This window comes from Channa argus, chromosome 1, assembly GCF_033026475.1.
Source record: "Channa argus isolate prfri chromosome 1, Channa argus male v1.0, whole genome shotgun sequence".
NCBI classification, from domain to species: domain Eukaryota; kingdom Metazoa; phylum Chordata; class Actinopteri; order Anabantiformes; family Channidae; genus Channa; species Channa argus.
This window is the reverse complement of record NC_090197.1, coordinates 26,723,104-26,744,270: the sequence shown is the minus strand read 5'-3', so window position 1 is coordinate 26,744,270 and position 21,167 is coordinate 26,723,104. Positions and strand designations below refer to the sequence as shown.

General features: G+C 37.6%; 2 protein-coding genes across 5 annotated transcripts in view; both read right to left on the bottom strand.

Annotated features, from left to right (window-relative positions):
- The window catches only part of glcci1a (glucocorticoid induced 1a), a 31,458-nt gene extending 22,847 nt beyond the window's left edge, over positions 1–8,611 (bottom strand). For 2 of the 3 annotated variants that reach the window (XM_067510610.1, XM_067510600.1), the window contains exon 1: positions 324–457. The gene's annotated coding sequence lies outside the window, so the exon portion shown is untranslated. Of the gene's footprint in view, positions 1–323; positions 458–8,470 lie in introns of those variants that run through there. The other variant, XM_067510619.1, reaches the window with a different exon arrangement.
- Positions 8,612–10,393: 1,782 nt separating this feature from the next.
- umad1 (UBAP1-MVB12-associated (UMA) domain containing 1) lies at positions 10,394–21,083 on the bottom strand. 2 transcript variants are annotated; one of them, XM_067510573.1, is made up of 4 exons: positions 20,706–21,083; positions 20,427–20,511; positions 17,467–17,552; positions 10,394–12,011 (listed from the first exon to the last, which is right to left on the bottom strand). In XM_067510573.1, exons 2-4 carry the CDS (start codon positions 20,503–20,505, stop codon positions 11,742–11,744), a joined length of 435 nt encoding a protein of 144 aa, XP_067366674.1. In that variant the 5' UTR covers positions 20,506–20,511; positions 20,706–21,083; the 3' UTR covers positions 10,394–11,741. The 2 variants fall into 2 exon arrangements, with proteins under 2 accessions (XP_067366674.1, XP_067366666.1); XM_067510565.1 differs by having other exon boundaries at positions 20,427–20,514; positions 20,706–21,082.
- Between the last annotated feature and the right edge of the window lie 84 nt (positions 21,084–21,167).

Here is a 21,167-nt window from a genome sequence, read left to right as displayed (position 1 = left end):
TATCACCACTTTGCCAATGATCTGTTGGTTCCTACACCACACAGCAAAAGTTCCCAAGAAAAGCACTTCATCTTAGTGGTCTCATGATGGTGGAATGAGTTACCAAGCTCTCCAAAGTTGCTGAAGACAGAACTCTTAATAATTTAATAAAAACACATCATAATAGTTTGAAGGCACCATACATTTGTATCAAAAACCATGTTCAAAGCTGCATTTAATGAATACATCTACCTTGAACATGTACTAACTGAATGCAAAATAAATTTATCTCTAGTTAAGTCAGCATGACACAAAGAAGGAAAAGGAAGTTTATTTGTGCTTACCTGTGTGGATTTATTTTTCATACAATATGGGTAGTGCACATTGGGGTTTTAAGGCCAATGAGGTAGGGCTCAGTGATAGAACCCAATATCAGTATGGCCCCTGAAGGTGCTCTGTCTTTGTCCTTTCAACTGCACAAAAAAAACATGAGACATTCTTTAATGACAGTTCAGTGTTGTGAGAAATATGTTATTAATTAAATCTGACGCTACTGCTTTTTCCCTTTAAATGTGTTGCAACCAAAGTGGAACAGCCGTTTGGAATTGTAAGCACATGTTAATGTGTCAGTTCAAGGTATTGAGTTAGTAGCGTTGTAAACATCATTGTTGTCTTCTGTTGTTACTCAGCTTAAATTGGTAAGACTCAGGTTTTTTCTTAAATTAGTTCGTAAGTAAAGTCTAATGAAACTACATCAGATTAATGACGTGTACTTACACAACAGATTTCTTCAAACCTTACACTAATGAATCCCCTTATATCAGGATAATCCCATTATCTCAGTCGCAGCAGACCGACCCTCCATCTGATGCAATTTAGTAGTAAACCTTGTATGTAGAATGATTTAGCAATGTGTGCAAAAAAATTTGTAAATGGTCTGCACTTATATAAGGCTTTTCTGCCTACTGGTACTCAAAGCACTTTGCACTGCTGCACTGTTCAACCATTCGCACTCACAATCACACAAACCGATGGGGGAGCTGCTATGCAGCTGGCCAACCCTCACTGGGAGCAACTGAGTTAGGGTTCTGTGTCTTGCTCAAGGACACTTCAACATGTGACTGGAGGAGTCGGGGATCGAACCAACAACTGTGGAATTGGTGGACAACCACTAAAAAAAAACACCACTATCAAGGCTGTTATTCTTTTGCATATGGCATACATTTAAAAATTGACTCAAAGGAAATGCATACAGAGCTTGGAATGCTTTCTAAAATGTGGAGGATTGTGCAAAAAATTTGGCTGCACTAGCGTGGTTGAAGATTAATACTGAAAAAATGACTCATTAAGTTCAGACATAATATAATGATAAATATGAATATAGTATCAGGAGAGGGGAACAGAAAAAAAACATTGCAAAAAAAAACATTGCATCTACCAACCTAACTACCTCCCTACAGATGTTCAACATGATTGCCCTGTTGGCAAATGTTAAATAACATAAAATCCTATTTAACCAGGTAGAGGGCTAAGGCACTTGCTATAAATCCAAAGGATTACAGGTGCACTCAAGGGGCTAAATTACATTTGGTCATGATCTTTCAGCTATGTTACATAGCTCAATAAATGTACTAAAGAGTTGTATCAAAGAAATAATATCTCTCTCTCTCTTCCATTTTGGTAGATAGAGAAAACTGGAGCTACAGTTTGTTGACTCAACACATGCTGCAGATTGTTGAATAAGAATACATTAAAACTGTGATTACTTTGCGTACATTTTATCTGACATTATTTAGTTGTGAACAATTATATTTTAATCACATTTTTCACAAAGCTAGTTTAAAACTAAATAACTATTTATTTAAATTAATATTAACTAGTTGGCATGCAGCACTTTCTGACAATGCATAAATGCAAAAGTCTGAAAACACTTTGTGTCAACTAAAAGTTCTACAATATGTCAGCATTTTGCTGGTTAACAGTAATAAAAAAATATATAAACAAAACAAAACACATGCACAAGAAAAAAAAAAAAACAGTATTCTAATTGTGTTGACAAATTATTTTTAAGAGCCCAAACTTAAAACGGGCCAAATGATCATTTGATGTGTGCTTACATGACAGCACTATGCAAAGAGAGCTACAGTGCGAAACTGTCATCACCTGACTGGAGAAATTCCGATGCACAGATTCTGGCCAATTATTTACCAGTGACTTTATGAGGACAGAACAGCATATTATTCATCATTAATAGAGGAAAACAAGAACAACGACCGGTTTCTTTCAAGCACTGTATCTAGGCTGACTAAGAGGCATAGTTCTGTTGAGCCTAGTTTTACATTACCTCTGAACAGCAAGGACTTCATGACTTTCTTTATGAATAAAATTGTAGCTAATACAGAAAGAATTCACAAGGTCCAAATACTAGAAATAGATCTTAATGTACAGTGTTAGAATCATAATTAAGGCCCCAATCCCTCCTAAACCTTACACCTTGCTTTTTACCCATAGATCTCGCTGAGCTAACTTAAATTATTACCTTATCTAAACTAAAAACCTGTCTGCTAGACCCTATTTCAACTAGACTGCACAATGGAAGCTTTACCCTTAATATATATGTTCATATTCGTTATCATCAATTGATCTTTAAAAACAGACTATGTACCATTTTCCTATGAGGTAGCTGTAATTAAACCCTACAAAAAAAAAAAAAAAAAAAACCCTGTCTTGACCCAGGTGTTTTAGCCAATTACAGACTTATATCTAATGTCCCCTTTATTTCTAAAATCCTTGAAAAAGTAGTTGCAAAACTCTCTCTCTCTCTCTCTCTCTCTCTCTCTCCTTTAGGCAACATTATTAGAAAACACTACATACATTTCCTCTGCTATGTTGATGATACCCAGCTATATCTATCTATGGAACCAGATGAAAAAAGTCCGTCAATCAAGCTTCAAGCATGCCTACAAGACATAAAGGCCTGGATCTCCCAAAAGGTCTTACTTCTAAAGTCAGACAAAACTGAAGTCATAGTGTTTGGCCCAAAAATCTCAGAAATATGCTGTCCAACCATATTGTTACTCTAGAAGGCATAAGTATGGCCTCCAGTACTACTTAGAGTTATTTTTAACCAGGATTTGTCCTTTACCTCACATATAAAACAAATCTCTAGAACAGCCTTCTTCCACCTACGGAACATTGCCAAAATTAGGAGCATCCTGTATCAAAGTGATGCCGAAAAACTAGTACATGCATTTGTTACTTCTAAGTTGGACTACTGTAATTCCCTACTTTCATGATGCCCCAGTAACTCCCTAAAGAGCCTGTAGTTAATCCAAAATGCTGCAGCAAGAGTGCTGACTGGAATTAGCAAGAGAGATCATATTTCACCTTCACTAGCTTCTCTCCATTGGCTTCCCATTAAATCTACAATAAAATTTAAAACCCAGCTTCTTACATATAAAGCTCTAAACAGTAAAGCACCATCATATATAAAAAAAAGACCTCATAGTTCCAGGCCTACTTGTGGTTCCCAGAATTTCCAAAAAGTAGAATGGGAGGCAGAGCCTTTAGCCATCAAGCTCCTTGCCCAACTGAACCAACTCCCAGTTCAGGTTCTGGAGACATACTGTTAAGTCCATGTTTAAAAGTTCCCACTTGGATAAAGCTAGTTATAGTCGTGCTGCTATAGCCTTAGACTGCTGGGGGACCCACCCCAAATGTACTGAGCTCTTTACCTCCTCTTGTCTCTCTCCTCTCATTCACCCCACAATTGTCACCACTGTGAACTAAAGAAAGGTAATGCTGTTACTTCAGTAACATGGAAACAGCAGGCATGTCAGCTCCTCTCGTCACACTTGCCTTTGTGAGCAGACATACACTGATCCGCTACATTAACATTCAGCATGTTTGCGTGAACTTCAGTAGCCAAGTTTCTTGGGGAAAGCTGATTTACAAACCAGTGGTAGGCGATTAGGGAACCTTAATTTGTCAAGTTAAATATCTTTTGGAGCCCGGTGATTTATTTGCCATGTACACACAGAATCAGGTTTGTAATCCGCATTCTCCAACAGCACGTGTGCGTAACAAAACGCTGCAGGCAGGAACATGCAGATAACTTAGAGGTAGAGGGGAAATTAGAATACTCTGCTAAGGTGCGTATACACGGTTTTCCAATAACCAGGTTTCTTGACCGCATGTGAACGCAGTTTCCCAATTAGTTGAGAAAGCTGATTTCTTCAGAGTTACCTGGCTACTTAAATACATATAAATTTAGTCACTAGCGGTTAATAAAGTTATGAAGAATAAGGGATAGCATGGCAACTCCTATATGCAGCAAAAACTTCAAAAGGAGAGGTGAAAACTTTATGGCACTGTATATTGCCCTCCATTCATCCAGTTGCTTGGGTCAGCAGTGAACTCGGTGGTAAATGTTAATGTTCCAGTTAAATGCACTTAAGTAATCCGATTACAGTCAGCTTTCTCAAGTAGCTAAGCAAATATTATTTACAATTACAGATTTGTGTACAGACACAGAGTGAAATACAAATCCGAGTACCGACACACAAGTCTAAGTACGCACGCACAAATCCCTGTACACTAAAAAACTATTTTGCTACCATTCTACTTGCATAAATGGAGTGAATGGATGACAGATTTGAGCTTTTTGCAGAGTAAACCTTTTCGTTACGAAGTGAAATGTTCTTCACTTCTATGTTCACCTCTTCACTCGTCATACTGACTGACATGCAAGCTCTTTTACACATGATATAGTAATTTCAATAAAACAATGAGAGACTTTGTGCCATCTATTAGACCAAAAGTAGTATAACTATCTGGCTGTGGACTGTGGACTACTGTTAGTTCCTTCGTTAGTCTAGCCGATGTATGCTGGAGCTGTTGATTGAATATTTTCCCCTACCGTGCCCTAAAATGAACATCAGAGAACAGGAGCGTCACTGCATGTCACACACTAAAGCTAATTAGTATTAATTGCTCTGATTGCTGCTAGCCAGCAGCTAACTTAAACACTGTTAAAATGTCTGAATAGGTTAAAGTGTGGCTGTATTTTACTTCATAAAGATTCTATATCATGACATGCAACAAATATTTGAAAACTGCATGTGAAACTGATAAAGTTTCTGTCAACACACCGAATTCTACTGAAAGCGGAGGGATGCACTGTGTTCAACAGTTTTTGTAACCAAATGCCAAGGGCGTATCAGTCAGCAGTGTGGGTCCCCCTGGCCCCAGTGATAGGGAGACAGTTGTGGATGATGACAGGGGCTTTTCATCAGGTAAGTAATGTAAACATTACATTTATCAAGTGGGAGACATCTACACTCCAACACCAGATTTTCAGTTCGTACATCATAATACAATACGATGAAACACAGAGATCATTTTGAATAGCATCAGCTGCTAGATAAAAAAAAATTCAGCTTGTGTTACATATAAAATGTCCAAAGAATTCATTCTGGGGGCTTTAATTTTAAACATAAAAAGTTTAAAGTTCATGATTTAAACAAGCTAAAACATCCTGGTCACTGACAGCAACTCTCACTGACTGTCTGGTCTGTAGTGCCTTTTAACAGTCAACATGCATATGTGTGCAATTAAGGGTGTGTTATACTTGCTGTTTACCGATGCTTAGGCAAAGACAATGGCATCTTGGTCAACATCAGCCTACACAGATTCACTTGTGCAGTTTCTGTATCTCTGAAGTAGCCACAAGGAGGCAGACTTGGGCCTAATCATCCATGACCAACAACAACATTTCTTCCTCATGAACGTCTCCTTTTCAACATAAACATAAGCCACTGCAACAACTGAAGAGGTTAATTTTGAGATCACAGTAGGGAAAGGGGCAACAACAATACAGTATATATGGTGAGTATGTAGATGTGGACAGAATCATAAACCTGATTTTTTTTTGTTGGTCCAACACCAGTTGTGTGCCAAACTGTGAAAAACAACTCTCTTCACCCTAAAAGCCACAAGACTAAGCCCACTAGCCACTGTTAAAGTAAGTGTTGAAGGGATCTTACAACGTCGCATCAACCAAAGACCCCAGTTTTTACTCATTAAGGTACACAGGACCAGATCTTCACAACAAGCAAGATTTGTTCAATATCAGTGATTCAAAAAGTTTAACTGGCTGAGATTTTGTGAAACAAGCAGGCAACCTAAATGCAGTGCTCGCTTTACTACCCTCCACATTCCATTTACCACACCACATGGTTATCTATATGGATAAAATTGTTGGATTTCTTAAAAAAAATAAAAACATTTTAAATGGACATTTGATGTAGATTTGTGAAATAATATGATGCCTACTGTGTATCGTGAACAATAATTTTTTTCAACCATAAAGCAGAAGATAAGTGACTGGACATTGTCGTTTCTCATATGAATTGACAAGCGCATCAATTACGTTTTTCCTGTCTAGCAGCCACTCAGGCTTAACTGCTACACTAGTTAGTTATTTTCTATGGACAATTGCAGTAGATACTTAAATTTCACTCTGCTTATCTGTGTGGATGCCTCCAATTCTCTGCCCTCTCAACCCACCTGTGTCTGTGTGTATCACCTGGTGTTTTCTCATAATAATAAGTTGTGGTAGGACGAGTTTTGGTTGAGGACTGGAAGCCATTGCTTCATTTGTACATGTGCCATTAAGCTTAGCCGGTTGTGGGTGGAGTTTAATGTCAGGTCAGAGATGTTATAGGTATGTGAGCATGCATTTTAATATGTGCATGTTCATCAAGCACATAGATGTGGTGGTTGTCAAACTACAAAGGTTCTATAACATTACCTACCCCCAAAGATAATATGGTATTTATGAAGATAAAATGGTAGTTATGGTAGTTTATCCGTTTAATACGCAAGACAGCAATGGTACTAGCGACCTTCAATCTCAGTCATATATCCACGTCATTGTTTAGCATTGGTTGTGAAATGAAAGCAAGACATTTCTGTGTCTTTATTTCCTGTTGGAAAGGGTTCAAAATACCATGCTCACAACCGGCTTGGTGTATGCAACATGTTAGATTTCCTTGACAAGCCCCTGCCACCAGCAATGGCAGTTGAGAGTGGAAAGACGGAAAATCAGGTGCAGTTAGACTGTAAAATCTTAATCCTCGAAAGATAACATTCATGCTTTCCATAAAAAAACGTATTGACAATGTTAGTGTAGCAGCCATGGTACAAGCTGTTTGATGCAGCTTGTGTCATTACTTAAGCACCATAAATAATTTTGGGTATTGGCAATGACATTAGCGTCTTCTTTATCAACAGATATAAGCATTTAAGTGTTTGCTAACTAGTAATTTTAGATGTGTGCATGTAGTTGCAGTGGCTGGCTTGCTCACAGGGCTCTGTTTATGTCTCACAGACTGCTAGGCCCCAATGTTGCCATAGGAGACACAGACGACTAGTGGACGACGTAATTTTTCCGTCTCCATGATGGTAAACAACCTCAATATATCGAATTAATAGGAAGCTTCCCAATAGATTCTGTAAATCCCCTAATCATCTCGCATTATGTGCATCAGTGAGCCCTGTTTATTAACGCCAGAAGGGAAAAATCATAATCACGACACACACATCCACATCCCGATATTTAGCCCATCACACCAAGGGTGACGTTCATGTCATTTAACAACTGTATTGCTTAATATCTTGCTTAATTATTTCATCTGAATCTCCATTAGAACAAACTGGAATATACTATGACGTTAAGAAATCAAATGGTGTTGCGCTAAAATATTAGCGTTACAGATATTATGCTATAATTGCACCATTGGTCGCGGGAGCTGACTAAAAAGTACCTTCTCGGTGATTTTAGCCTCAAACATCAGATCCCTAGTGTATTATGACCTAATTAGAAAGCTAGCCAACTAGCCTAGCATCGAAAGGGGTAGTTCAATGCTAGCTACAGAAAGAACGGTTCGCTAAATTGAACTAGCTATGGAAACTTTATAATTTTAGGTACTCTGGCTTACAGGTACCGTTACATATGCTTTTTTTAAATAAATCACAGCCTAGAATGAATAACGATAGTCTGCTTTAAAATTCGGTATACATTTCATTTACAAAAGTGTGTCCAGTTGATTAAAAATTAAATATTTTCTGATACTTTGACCGTCAGTATCACTGTATTATCGCACCAAAACACAACGTGGCGCCTGACGGCCAGTGACGGGGGAAATATTTAAAGTTGTGACTTTATTCAAGTTAGTGTTGTACAGTTGATTCTTGGTAAGCCGATCAAACAGCCATGATTAATAGCTAAAAACGTTACGGTTTTCCGTTTTAAAAACACAGATGCCTTGTTAATTTATCGCCCAAATTATTTATTTGCTAGTTTTTTCAAGCTAGATTGGTGTGACCGTCGCAGGATACCAGGGAGGCATGACACCTAGCATAGCACCAAGCTATCTGAACAATGATGAATGCATTGCAGACAGGTTCCTTTCTTAAAGGATGATAGTACCTTCAGAAACAGGCAAATAGGCAAAGCGCTCCGTGGACCTCCAGCTGTACGGCGGTGGTGAGTCTCAGCCTGGGGACCAACCTGCCGTCCGAGCCGCTTCCACCCGGGTTGGCGGGACTGGAGCAACGGGACGTCGTCAGTCCTGCGTTGCTCCCGGCTATTATGGAAGAGGAAGCGAGGCGGGTTGGGCTGTGCTGATTTCCACGCAAAAGCTGGTACGGCACCGTGGCTCGGATAGGCTGCAACCGGGCCGTAGTGCTGCTGTTGCTACATGGGAGCAGGAGGCTGTAGGGGAGCCGCTGTGTTCAGACCGCTGCTGTTCAGCTGAGAAAGTTGTTTATGCAGTAAAGTTAAGTGGAAATAGGCTTCCTGTACGCTATTTTTCAAACGTTGGTTCCAAAAGTTCCCAAACTTTATTCACGTTACGTGTCTGCAACGCAAGGTAACAAACAGCACACCTGTACTGTCAGACTTCACTTACCTGAAACTACTACTGTGGGTAGCACTGAATCACCACTTCTGGTTAAGTCATAAGGTTGTTCACACAGGTGGTAACTGCAGCGTACAGTTATATTTACTCAAGTATTTCAAGCCCAGTTAAGGTTTTAGAGATTTAGAGGTTAGTTAATTATACATCACTTCATTCAGAGGCCTACGTTTTACAGCATTTGTTTCTGTGGGTTTTAGTAATTATCCTAACTAGTCTTAATACAACTATAATCATCTAACAAATGCTGAGCAGCAGCTGAACTTAAGTCAATATAAGTATATTCAATATGACTTTAGAACGTGGCCTATTCTCATTTAAACGCATGAGTAAACATTCTATGACTTTCAAAAATTATATTTACAGAGATTTAATGTTGGGAAAGTTACACTCACTGTAGCCAAGAACAAAATTGATAAAATTGGTGGATGTAAATCGGAGCACATATTTGGAAAAATATTTAAACCATTTATGCAATTTCAATGTAAGGAGTTACCAACTTAAACCTGACACCCCTAAACCTGACATAATAATGATGCAGATTCAGCTGGTACTAATGTTTCTTGGTCATTGCAACAAAAATAGTCAAATAGTGTATAAAAAGAGTTATATTGCTGCAAAGGTTTGCATCTCCCTTAATAAATTAATTAAAACAGGATTTTAAAAATGTTTTGATGAAAGACCATTTGTACCAGCTATTTGCAATAAACACTATGTTGATGGACAAAAATGTCTTTTACTCTTTATGACATTTAAAAATAAGGGGATGCAAACTATTGGACCCAACAGTGGAAGTCAAAATCCTGAGGCGGAATAAAGATATTGTTGGGTCATACACAAATACAAGTAAAGTACACGTCTTATGGCTTAGCTATAAATAACAAAGTCAAGTCTAAATGATTACTGAATCGCACAAGAAGTCCTAAACCAAGTCTGGTCAAAACAGCTGAGTCACAAGTCAAAGATGAGCATCACTTTAAGACCATCAAAGTCCAAATCAAGAACTCTCATATTTTCTTTATAATTTAACTCAAAGCCAACATTTTGTGTTGGAATCCTAGGTAAAGTATTCTGCACCTTCTACTAAATTCAGTTTATCTGCAATAGTCATAAATATTTTAGGATATATTTATTACTTTTAAACAAACTGTTAAAAGAAAACTGATCTGGAGTGATTTAGTAAATTAGTCCATGATTCACAAGTGTTAAATTATCTCAGCATATTACCTTTAGTACAATTATTGAGTACATGTATGAGAATTGTAACATTAAGTGCATTGGATATATGAAGTACAAATAACATTTGAATGTTAGGTATTACTTGGTATATGTGAAGGACTTTGGTTATATTATTTCTGCAAATTAATTGTTCTAATAAAGAAACACAATGATCAAAACCACTGACTATATGTTTCTCTCACACACACAGACAGCTGCAAAGTAAACAACACTTTAGTTGTAGTTGTAAAGTAAATTTCCATCCACAGTAACAACCAGGAGAACACAGCAGCAATCTTTGACTCAGGAACTACAGGATGCTTTAACAAAAACATACTTAGGAAAGAAATATAGGTGTTTTGTTTCTCAAATACAATATGAAAGGTACTTGGAATACACTTTAAAGGCACAGCAGGTTTGTTGAGAGCAAATTTTAATACAGTGGTAAATTCATGACTATAAAGAATTAATTTTCTCAGCAAAATATGTATAGTTATTTTTTTAAAGCTCATATTTACAAAAATAAAAAGAACAAAACATAACTAAACATAAGCTAACCTTATACAATCTATTGACAACATTATTCTAACCAGGACACATACATCAATCTGAGAAAACAGAACTTGAAACAACTACAGATTAATGAGAAGTTTTTCATTTTTAATGTTTACCAGCAATAAGGCAAAAGACATCGTAACTAAGGTTTGTAACATATATTCTAAAATAAAAGCTGATTTACAAGAAATGACATACCGGCTGGAACTGTCAAAGCCTGGGGAAATATTTGTCAACTAGTATTATCTGCACATGTTCAGTCAATATAACAGAGTCCAGCAATACACCTCCGCCTGCTCTTTTAACATGTTAATTTACTTTACATTCAAGTTGTTACTTTAACTTTGGTTATTTTTTTTAAATGTGACAAAAAGTCAAACATGTTGCTGCCATCAAATTCAGAAATTAGCAAATCTACTTCTTTATAGGATTATTCCATTTGGGATCGCCATAGCAGATCGTGTGGTCTGCACATATATTAGGCATATATGTTTTTTGTTTTTTTTGATGCAGCCCTTCCCAATCTTAGTAAGTAAGTAATGCAATACTTGAAGTCATTGGCTACATTGGCTATTTCCCTTTCTTACTGTGGGGCATTGAGTATTTACTTCAAAAAACTAACATTGTACCAGACACAGTTATAGAAATTTGAACGTATTGTGAATTTTAAAATGACGAAAAGCAAACCTGAGCAAATCTCTAGAGAGTTCAATGTTATTAAAATTGATAGAAACTTAAGTTTTAATAAACCACATCTACCTTGTTAAGACTAAGACAATATCACAACACTCTGTACTTCCTGTCTTCACATTAAGAGCAACTTAACAACTGTTAAGCAACTGTTAATTGCAGGACTAAAATGTTTTGCCTTATGTAAAACTTATTTTATGTTTTATGTTACTTTCCTACAGGATCACATATGCTGTAGAGCTGGATCTTCTCCCATGACCAAGCCAGGCCCACCACATTGTGAACTGCAGGTGACCGTCCTGATATTAAAATTCAAATAAACTAGGCATTATGAAGCACAGAGTTTTCTAAAGTGAAGTCATAATGAAACTGAGCCAGGTTAATGTCCTGGGATAGCAGCACATCAGGCATGAAGGAGAATCCTGCCTGCATGGCCAGGACATGAGGAGCCAAAGTGAAGGGGATGTCCCCAAGTAGATCCGGAAGAGTCAAAGCAGCTTCAACTGCTGAGGGCTCGACTATTGGCTGTGTGCTTGGTAAAATTGCAGGAAGTTTCAAGTCACTGGGTTGAGCTGGAGTTGTACAGGATAACTGTGAGAGAGAGGAGACAGAATAAATGTCGGTGCACAGTACTAAAACAGAGTCAGTTCAGATATTTTATGCATACAAGGAATTTTATATTTTTACTCGACAAGTAGCAGAAGGAGGGTACTGGGGTTTCAACATTTCTTAGGATGTTTAAAGAGACAGTAGTGTAGCCTATTGAAAACAATATGCAAGTTTTGGATGTTAACTATTATATTGAGCTTTAATTCAATGTTGCAATGTTGCTTCTTATTCAACCATTCACACACATATGGCGGTGGCTGCCATGCAAGATGTTCACCTAAACTACCTGGAGCAATTTAGGGTTTATTGTCTTGCCCAAATACATTTCTAAACATAGCCAGGGAGGACCAGGAGTCCACTAATACTGTGGTCCGTCAAAGCTGTCTTACCAACTTAGCCCCTGCATTAACACTATGAATTGGGTGTTACACCATCCAATTTTACATAACCCTGCTATGCCAAATGAGAGCAAAACAAAGAGAGTGTTGCTCTTCCTATCCAGTTGTCATGAACAAAACTAACCTACACCAACTGTAGCCAATGTATGACCCACTCAAGTGCCCTGAATGATTATTGGAATCACTAGTGGAGACAGAGCTATATGATTGTGGTTACATTTCACATTTTTTAAAATTATATTATCTCCCTATGAAGATGGAACAAATTATATAATAAATGCTAAACATTTTTCTGAGTATATTAAAATATTAAAGATATTTCTTAGAATGTCAAACAAAACATATCCTGTATGACCTAACATGACCGCACAGACAAAGCCCACTGTAAACATAGTAAACTGAACATGGCAGGCAGCTAACTGCTTAAAGTTAGTAAACTATTTTATCTTGAAATAGAAATTATGCATACTTTCAGATGTATTCTTTTATTGTGGTGCTCTTCTGAAATAATTTTGGATGATTTACAATTCCAGCTGCCAGCAACTACTGTTTTTCTTTTGTTCCTTTGTGCAATACTTCTTCAATTCTGTATGAACGGTTTGTTTTAGCTCTTGTCTCTGCAAACCCATTCAGTTCTGAGTAGTGAGAGGGTTAAGAGAAGGTCTCTGGGGACCAATTCAACTTTAATCTATAGAAAAAAGCAAGGTTAATGTAAGAGAGCATTACCAATCTTTCTTTTTTTTTTTTAATTGGTGATCTGGGTATTGGGTAATCCTTTGTCCTGAATACATATATATTATTTCAAACTTGTGTTTTGTATTTTTTTAGGTTTCTTTTGCTTGTTAGATCTGAAATTGTTTAGTATAAGAAATAAATAATTTAGTTCTGGGGTAAATCACAATCCTAAGGCTATCCTAAGAACAAATATTAGCTATCACTTCTGTGATATTCAAGAAAAGGAAAATGAAAAAATGTAGATCCCGTCATGATGCCAATCAACAACCGCATAGTCATCAGAAAACATCTGAAGGTGGCAGGACTCTGAGCTGTACCTGAAGTCAGAGGTATACAGGGTGAAGAGAAAGGGATATAGAACTGTCCCTTGGGGAGCACCTTTTCTGCAGGTCACAGCGTCAGACAAACAGTTCTGCAGACGGACTGGGGTCGGTCAGTGAGGTAGTCCAAACTCCAGGAAACTATGGGGGTGTCCCCCAGCAGGACAGGCTGGATTTAGTTAAAAGCAGAGGATTGCAGAGGTTTTTCTCAGAGCCAATCCTTGAAGCAGACCCTTCTTACCTTGAGCTCCCGTGTCACACCTACAGCACATCTCACCACTGGGTCACAGCTCTCATACATGTCCTGCACCACTCTAACATACTTCTCTGAAATGGCAGACTTCCTTATACAATACCACAGCTCCTCTCTCGACACCATGTCAAACATCCATCAGCATCCTCAAAGCAAATACTGCATCTGTTCCCTTTCCAAGCATGACACCATATTGCTGTTCACAAATACTCACCTCTGCCCTCAGCCTAGCTTCCACTACTGTTTCCCACAACTTCATTGTGTGGCTCATCAGCTTTATTCCTCTGTAGTTGGCACAGCTCTGCACAGCTCTTAAAATTGGGCCCCAGTACACTTCTCCTCCATTCCACGGGCATCCTCTCACTCTCCAAGATCTTGTAGAACTAGTCAGAAACTCTACTCCCACCTCTCCTAGACACTTCCATACATCAAACTAGCATACAATCCCTCGTATGTTTCGCCCTTTGCCAGCTCTACCTTCACCTTACGTTGCATCTCCCTGTACTCCTGTCTGCTCTCTTCAGTCCTCTTAGTGTCCCACTTCTTCCTAGCTAACCTCTTTCTCTGTAAACACTCCTGAACATCCTTCTTCCACCACTAAGTCTCCTTGTCCTCATTTTTGTCCTCAGTTTTGTTTTGTATTGTAAGGTTAGTTAGATTAAGTTTATGTATAAGTGTACTGATGATGTCATGAATGACATTAATAGACTACAGTTTGGGAAGCAAAGGAACGCACTACAACTACTACTACTGTTCACGGTTTCTTACCTTTTTCTGTGGAATTGATTTGTGAAACTTGTTTTGTGGAGTTATTTCAGAGAACGTTTCTTTAAAATGAATTTGTTATTCGCTCAATTGGAACAGACTTAATAAATTTTCAGAGTTCGTCATACAACGATCTCTGGAGCGGATCATTTTTGGACCACCGGACATGAGTAAGCCTGCCTCTAAACCTTCAATTTCCAGCTTCAGACTCATCACCCCATCTGACACCTCCAGGACATTCCTTAAAAACTCCTATTTCAGAATAACTCCTTCTCCATTTCGCTTCCCATCCACACCATGGTAAAACTGTAACCCTGCTCGGATGCATCTGCTACCTTTCCACCTGGACACACAGTATATCCACCTTCCTTCTCTGCATCATGTCAACCATCTCTCTAGCCTTCCCTGTCATAGTCCCAACATTCAAAGTCAGTCTTGCCTTTCCTGTTCTCTCTGTGCCTATGAACACACCTTCCTCCTCTCCTTCTTCGACCAACGCTAACACAAATTCCACCGGTGCCCTGTTGGTCAAAATCATCAGCGGTTGTTAACCCGGGCCACGACCAATCCGGCAGCGAAGTCGGATTCGGTATGGAAATCATGACTTGCATGTTTGAATAGGCACTTGTTTTATGTCCGATGTCCTTCCTGACTCAACCCTCTGCATTTATCCAGACTTGGCACTGCTACAAGACGCACCCTTGTGGTTGCATTATAAACTGCTTATGAAATGGGATTTGATTGTCACCAAAGTCACAACTTTTTCTCCGGTGTAACCCCACACATTGGTGAAGCAGGTATGCCATCTATGGTTGAAATGCAATATTGATAAATTGGCCGGGCTGAGGCGAATTTTCATTCAATGCGATGGTTTTTTTTTTGTTTTCAACGCCAAGAAAAATTAAATGCAGAGTCAAACACATTTTAAAAATGAGCAGTTTGTTTTAAATTCCTGAGGAGGTCAACATGGAGATTACACCAACATAATATTATTATAGTTTAATTTAATAATGTGGATTTTAACTTTTACTTTTTCTAATCATTTATTTATTATTAATTTTTCCTAGATTGTTTTTCTAACTTTTTCTATTGTGAAGTAACTGGTTTTACTTGAACTTTACATAGAAATTTCAAAATAAAATGTATTTTAAAAACCTCTATCATGGTCCTGTCTCAATGCCTAAAGAATTTTCCAGGAAAAAACAGTAAATATGATTTTAAGGTCAATTCTAAACCTGACTGGTAACCAATGTAAAGCAAGGATTGGAATAATATGGTCCGATGAGTTTGAGTTCGTCAGTAGTCTAGTTGCATTTTGGACTAATTAAAGATGTGATACGTCTTATAGTAAGCCATGAGTAAACTGAGTTAAAACAGTCAAAATTAGAGAAAATAAAAACTTGAATAACTTTCTCAAGATCTGACTGGAAGACGGAAGCTTAATTTTAATTTTTTTTTGTAAGTGGTAAAAAACAGGACTTGTCGGGGAGACTGTGGTGCCGGGAGGTAGATCGGTCGTCCACCAATCCCGCAGTTGTTGCTTCACATGTTGAGGTGTCCTTGAGCAAGACACTGAACACCAACTTAGTTGCTCCCGGTGAGTTTTGGCCAGCGACATAGCAGCTCCCCAATCGGTGTGTGTGTGTGTGTGTGACTGTGAGTAGGAATGAGTGAATAAGAAGCAGTGAATGCCAAAAGGTAGAATAGTGCTATATAAGTGCAGACCATTCTTAGTAATTTGTTGTTCAATGCATAAATTAGAGTGAAAAATAATGCCTGTCTGATGAATGATGATGAATGTCTGATGTTATTGCTTGGTTTCAGAGATTCTTTTCTGGCTAATTTTAGAAGCCAAAATAAAATGTTATGTCTGATAAGCAGGCAATGACACCTGAGGTGTTACTATATTTAAAATGATATATTGCTGCGTGTCATCACCATAGCAGTGAAAGGTGATATTGTGTCTGTGTATTATGTGACCTGGTGAAAGCATATTAATGGAGAACAATAAAGGGCTATGAATTTATTTCACTGACAATAACAGGCACGCACAACTGCAGTGCACAGGCAAGATGCACAACATTGAGTTTAGCACACAGGAACAGATAGATAAGCTACCTGATAAGCTAATATTATGAGTTTATCTAGTTTTGTTAATTTGTACTAAAATATGGTGTTTTTCAGTTCTAAGGATCAATAAAGACGTTTGGTTATCTGGTGCAATTTTGAAAAGCCAAATGGCCACTTTGGTGTCCACCTGGCCATACCCCTATAAAAAACAATCCAGAAAGCTCATTTTTTGTTATTTTCTCGCATAATTTAGGGAGGTTTAGTTCACCTGGCACACCTCCATTTGACTTTTTTCCATCAAAACACAGGCGATGATAAACCCAACATTTTTAAAACTACAAAATGTAGAAATTAGGGGCGAAATGTACTTCATATCATGAAGTAAAAACCCTGAGTCTCCAGTAAGCCTGAGCCATATCATAGTGTAATATACTGCAAAAACCGTCAGTAAGTCTTCACTATGATTTGTCATATAATAATATTGATTTTATTTTTGTGTGAATACATGTTTGTATTCATGCAATTAGTGTGGACACATCACACAAACCTATATACAAAAGGTGTAGGTGGAAGTCCAAGATCCTTAGAAGAGTTTTCGGAAGGGTTCAGCAACAAATCAGATGTGAATCGATCAGATTTTTAAGTTGTGTCAGAATCCTGAACCAACAAATGCTAGAAACTTTAATTGAATTAAAGAACAGCACCAGTACAGGGAGGGGATTGTGGCAGATGTTAGAGCAGCAACAGTAACAGTAACTTCTCTAGTTCAGAAAGCTGGTTGTCAGCATCTTTCAAGTAAAGATTAATGACTTGCATTGATGAATCGAGATAATTATCAAGATCCACTAGCATATAATAAAAATATTGATTTCAATATTGTTCATCAACAAGCTCACCTTTGAGGGCTGCACTATGACATTTGTTAATCGCTGTGCAATGTTCATGGTCTGTATCTTCCTCGTCTGTTCCTCAACCGTCTCTCCTGCAGAACAAATAAGGCACAGAGCAGAAAGTTTACTGAAAATGCAACATTTTCCAAACTTCCAAACTCATTAACACTTTGTTTAGATTGGTAAACCACCACCCTGCTTTGAGCAGGAAGGTGGCAGAAGAGTTAGCACTGCATATCAAGTAGAGTACAGATTAACCAAGCCAGACAGTTTTTTCAAAAAACAAAAGGTAGGATAAGCAAAATGTTGCTAATTCCAGGTTTTTGGTCTTTTTTTACTCGAGACTTTTAATTTTTAAAAATCATCTTGACACTAGAAATACAGGTAAGCATAAATGCATAGTACCCATAACTCAGAAACAGGCAGTGCTACAGCCCCAATTTCTAAACAGCCTGCAGATGAGCAACCTTTGTGCATCACTCCAGATTGCTCCAACTCCAACAGATTCCTCTATTGATAACATTAACACATACTGTCACTGCCAAATTTATTAGATACTACCGTTCAGCTGCTTGGTAACACAACCATTCTCCCCAATCAGTCGGTGGAAAGTAACGAATTACTTGTACTTCGTTATTGTAGATAGATTTGTATTGTAGATAGATATATCTTTAGATAGATATATCTAAAGTAATCTATATCTAGTAGATATAATTATGGCTACTTTTTACTCCACTACATCAAAGAGCAAATTTCTATACTTTTTACTTCACTACATTTCTAAATGAAAGGTGCGCTACACGTTACAATCACCTTATTTTACACATCTCATAATATACCACTTTGCCCTTGTTTTTTCTTTTCATGAAAGCAAGTCACAAGTGTCACAGGAATCTCTTCATTAAACCAGGTACAGATAGGCTGTTAGTCCCTGCATTCATAGCCTTAATTAAAAGACTTATTTGACATATTAGTAGTACACAAATGCAGCAATTTTTAGTTTTGCCCATCTACAGAGATCTACATTCACTGAACCACACACACCTCAAAGGGATCCCCCCTACTAACGGTCTATTTTTAATCATAAAGCTACTCCATTGTAAAATGTCCCTTTAAATGGGATCCTTGGATGCTGTGTTAAAGTCGATAAAACAATATAACAAGCACCGCTCCAAACGTTTTTTTAACTGAACTTGGTGTTGCCTATCTTTCCATCATGTTGCCAGATACACAGAAAGGGGGAGATGTAAAACAGAGCTATACCAGTTCTAGGTGTTACTGTACTCAGAACTGGGTCAGAGCTGGTTGTATCAGTGTCTTATTCTTAAAATCACAGAACTGTTATTTAAACTGTTTCTGTCACTATGCGTTACCACATAAGCAGTTTAGAAATACAACTATAAAAAAACATCAGATCATAGCTAAACAGCTTCAGCCCATAATTTATGTATATTACTATTAATTAGTTACCCAATCCCCAAGTTGCTGATTTGACCCTTGGTTCCTCCGGTCACATGTTCAAGTGACCTTGAACAAGACACTGAATCCGAACTTAGTTGTTTCCCAGTGAACATTGGCCAGCTGCATAGCAGCTATATAAGTGCAGACCATTTACCATTTAGAAAGTCACTGACTTTGTAACTTGCTGGTTGGGCTACTATCTCACATAACAAAGTCCAGTTTACTTCTAGGTAGGCCTGATTAGTCTGAGGGCCAGGCTTCTAACAATTAAAAACCATTAATTTAAACAATACAAATTTTTTAAAAAGAGTCGTTTCTGTCCGTGAATTTGGATGGCCAAATTCACGTAGAAAAAGAAGGAACATTGGGAGAACTATGTCAATGTGAGTGACAGACTTTTTGAAGGCCTTGTTTTAGAAACATTTTATATGTTAAATTCACCATAATCTTGCTGTTCATAAGGCAATATTTGGTAGGAAAACATGACTAAACAGTGAGCAGGGTGTTAAAGTGAACGTCTGTAGGCCCAGTTGGTTGCCTCAGTCTCAAAGTGAAAGCCTGGCTCTTAAACTTGCTCTTCTGCTAAAAATAACATGTCAGGTGTCCGTGTCAGGTCCACCAGTACTTCCAATCATGGCCACAATAAGGATTAACAGAAATAAATACCTCACTGCTTTGGAATATTATCTTAAATTAATTTAATTTGAAGGTAATGCATTTGTATATTTATTGTTTTATGTAGTATATACAAAAGTGGCGGAAAGTATATTGGTTTTAACTAAGGTTATATCAAATAACAGAGACTACTAGACAACGACCAAAATAAAAGTCCTAGTCTCCACATTTTTATTCTGTGTTATGTAACGATCTTGTGACAAACTAAATTTAACAATAATTTTATCTGCTGCCTTATTCATGTGCTCAGTTGTTGATTTTGGCATGACTTTAACATGAGCAGGACAAGGATATTTTGATAAATAACTACTGACTTAAGACACTGGGATTTTTATTCTTTATAGGCTGGAGTTTGCACTGTTGGTGTGGAAATAGTCCTCATCATGAAATCATGTTTCCTTTCACATGTTACATCACATTTGGAAAGCTCATGTCTCAAAGAACTAAAAACACAGTGAATGAAGAACAGTACTGTTATACCAGGTTCTGTTTTAATGTACTTTCTTATTATGTGTATTAAGCCATTTTCACCTTTTCCAAGGTACAGAGTTTAAACCTCAGACTAATGAATAATTCACCAGATTGTTCATCAGATTGTTTGCATAATGATTTTGAAGTGACCTTGTGAGAATAGATGGTACAAGTCATTTTGCTATTCCCTGGTTGTAGGTAGATATAAAATGTTTTGCCTACAGATATTTTAGGTTAATTATAGCTAATCTGTTATATACCAAACTATCCAACGTACCAACTTTAAAACATGGTTCCTACAACTGTATGCGAATTGCCAAAATGTTGGTTTCATTTTCATATTATCGCGTGTTTCTTACCAATCATAACAAATCCTCCATCTACTTCCTTCTCCGATGACTTCTTTGAGTCTTTACGCAGTCCAAGGAAACTCAACATGACTACCTTCTGTCAACCAAAAAAAAGTTAGTTTATGATTAGACCTTTTATTCTCATATTTGAAAGTAGCGCTACATTTCAGCTAACAGAGAACACTTGGAAGAGTGGACACTGTTTTAAAATGGCATTTGCAGCAAAGGTGAATGCAGTCATTTAAAATAAACTTAAATTATGTTTTCATTACTATGACTCCTACGTACCTCTTTTTTTCAGTTCACTAACAAAAATACTTTTTGGTGATTTACAGGCACCTTCCAATAATCAGCACGAAATGAAACGTTGCACTTTTATACAGTAATAATGACGGTCTTGTCGTGGAGCTCCGTAAACGACAATCAAAGAGTCACTCCATTGTTCTGTATGTAAACTAACGCTGAATTCGATCCATTGTGTTAGTTCGAGGTCAGTATGGCTCCGGTGACTGTTTGAAGGGTTTGAAGACAACAAAAATAACTACATCCGTCAGTAATTTCTCCGAATAATGTCATCCGTGTTTTGGAATAATGCTGACGTCAATGACCTAAATATCATCCCTGGTCGTGTAGAAACAATGAACGCAAACTAGTGCTGTAAGAAACATGTGAAGGAACTATCTGTAGATGTTTCAGGGGAATAGAATATTGGAGCACAGCGGATATGTCGTAAAAAAACCTGGGTGCGTT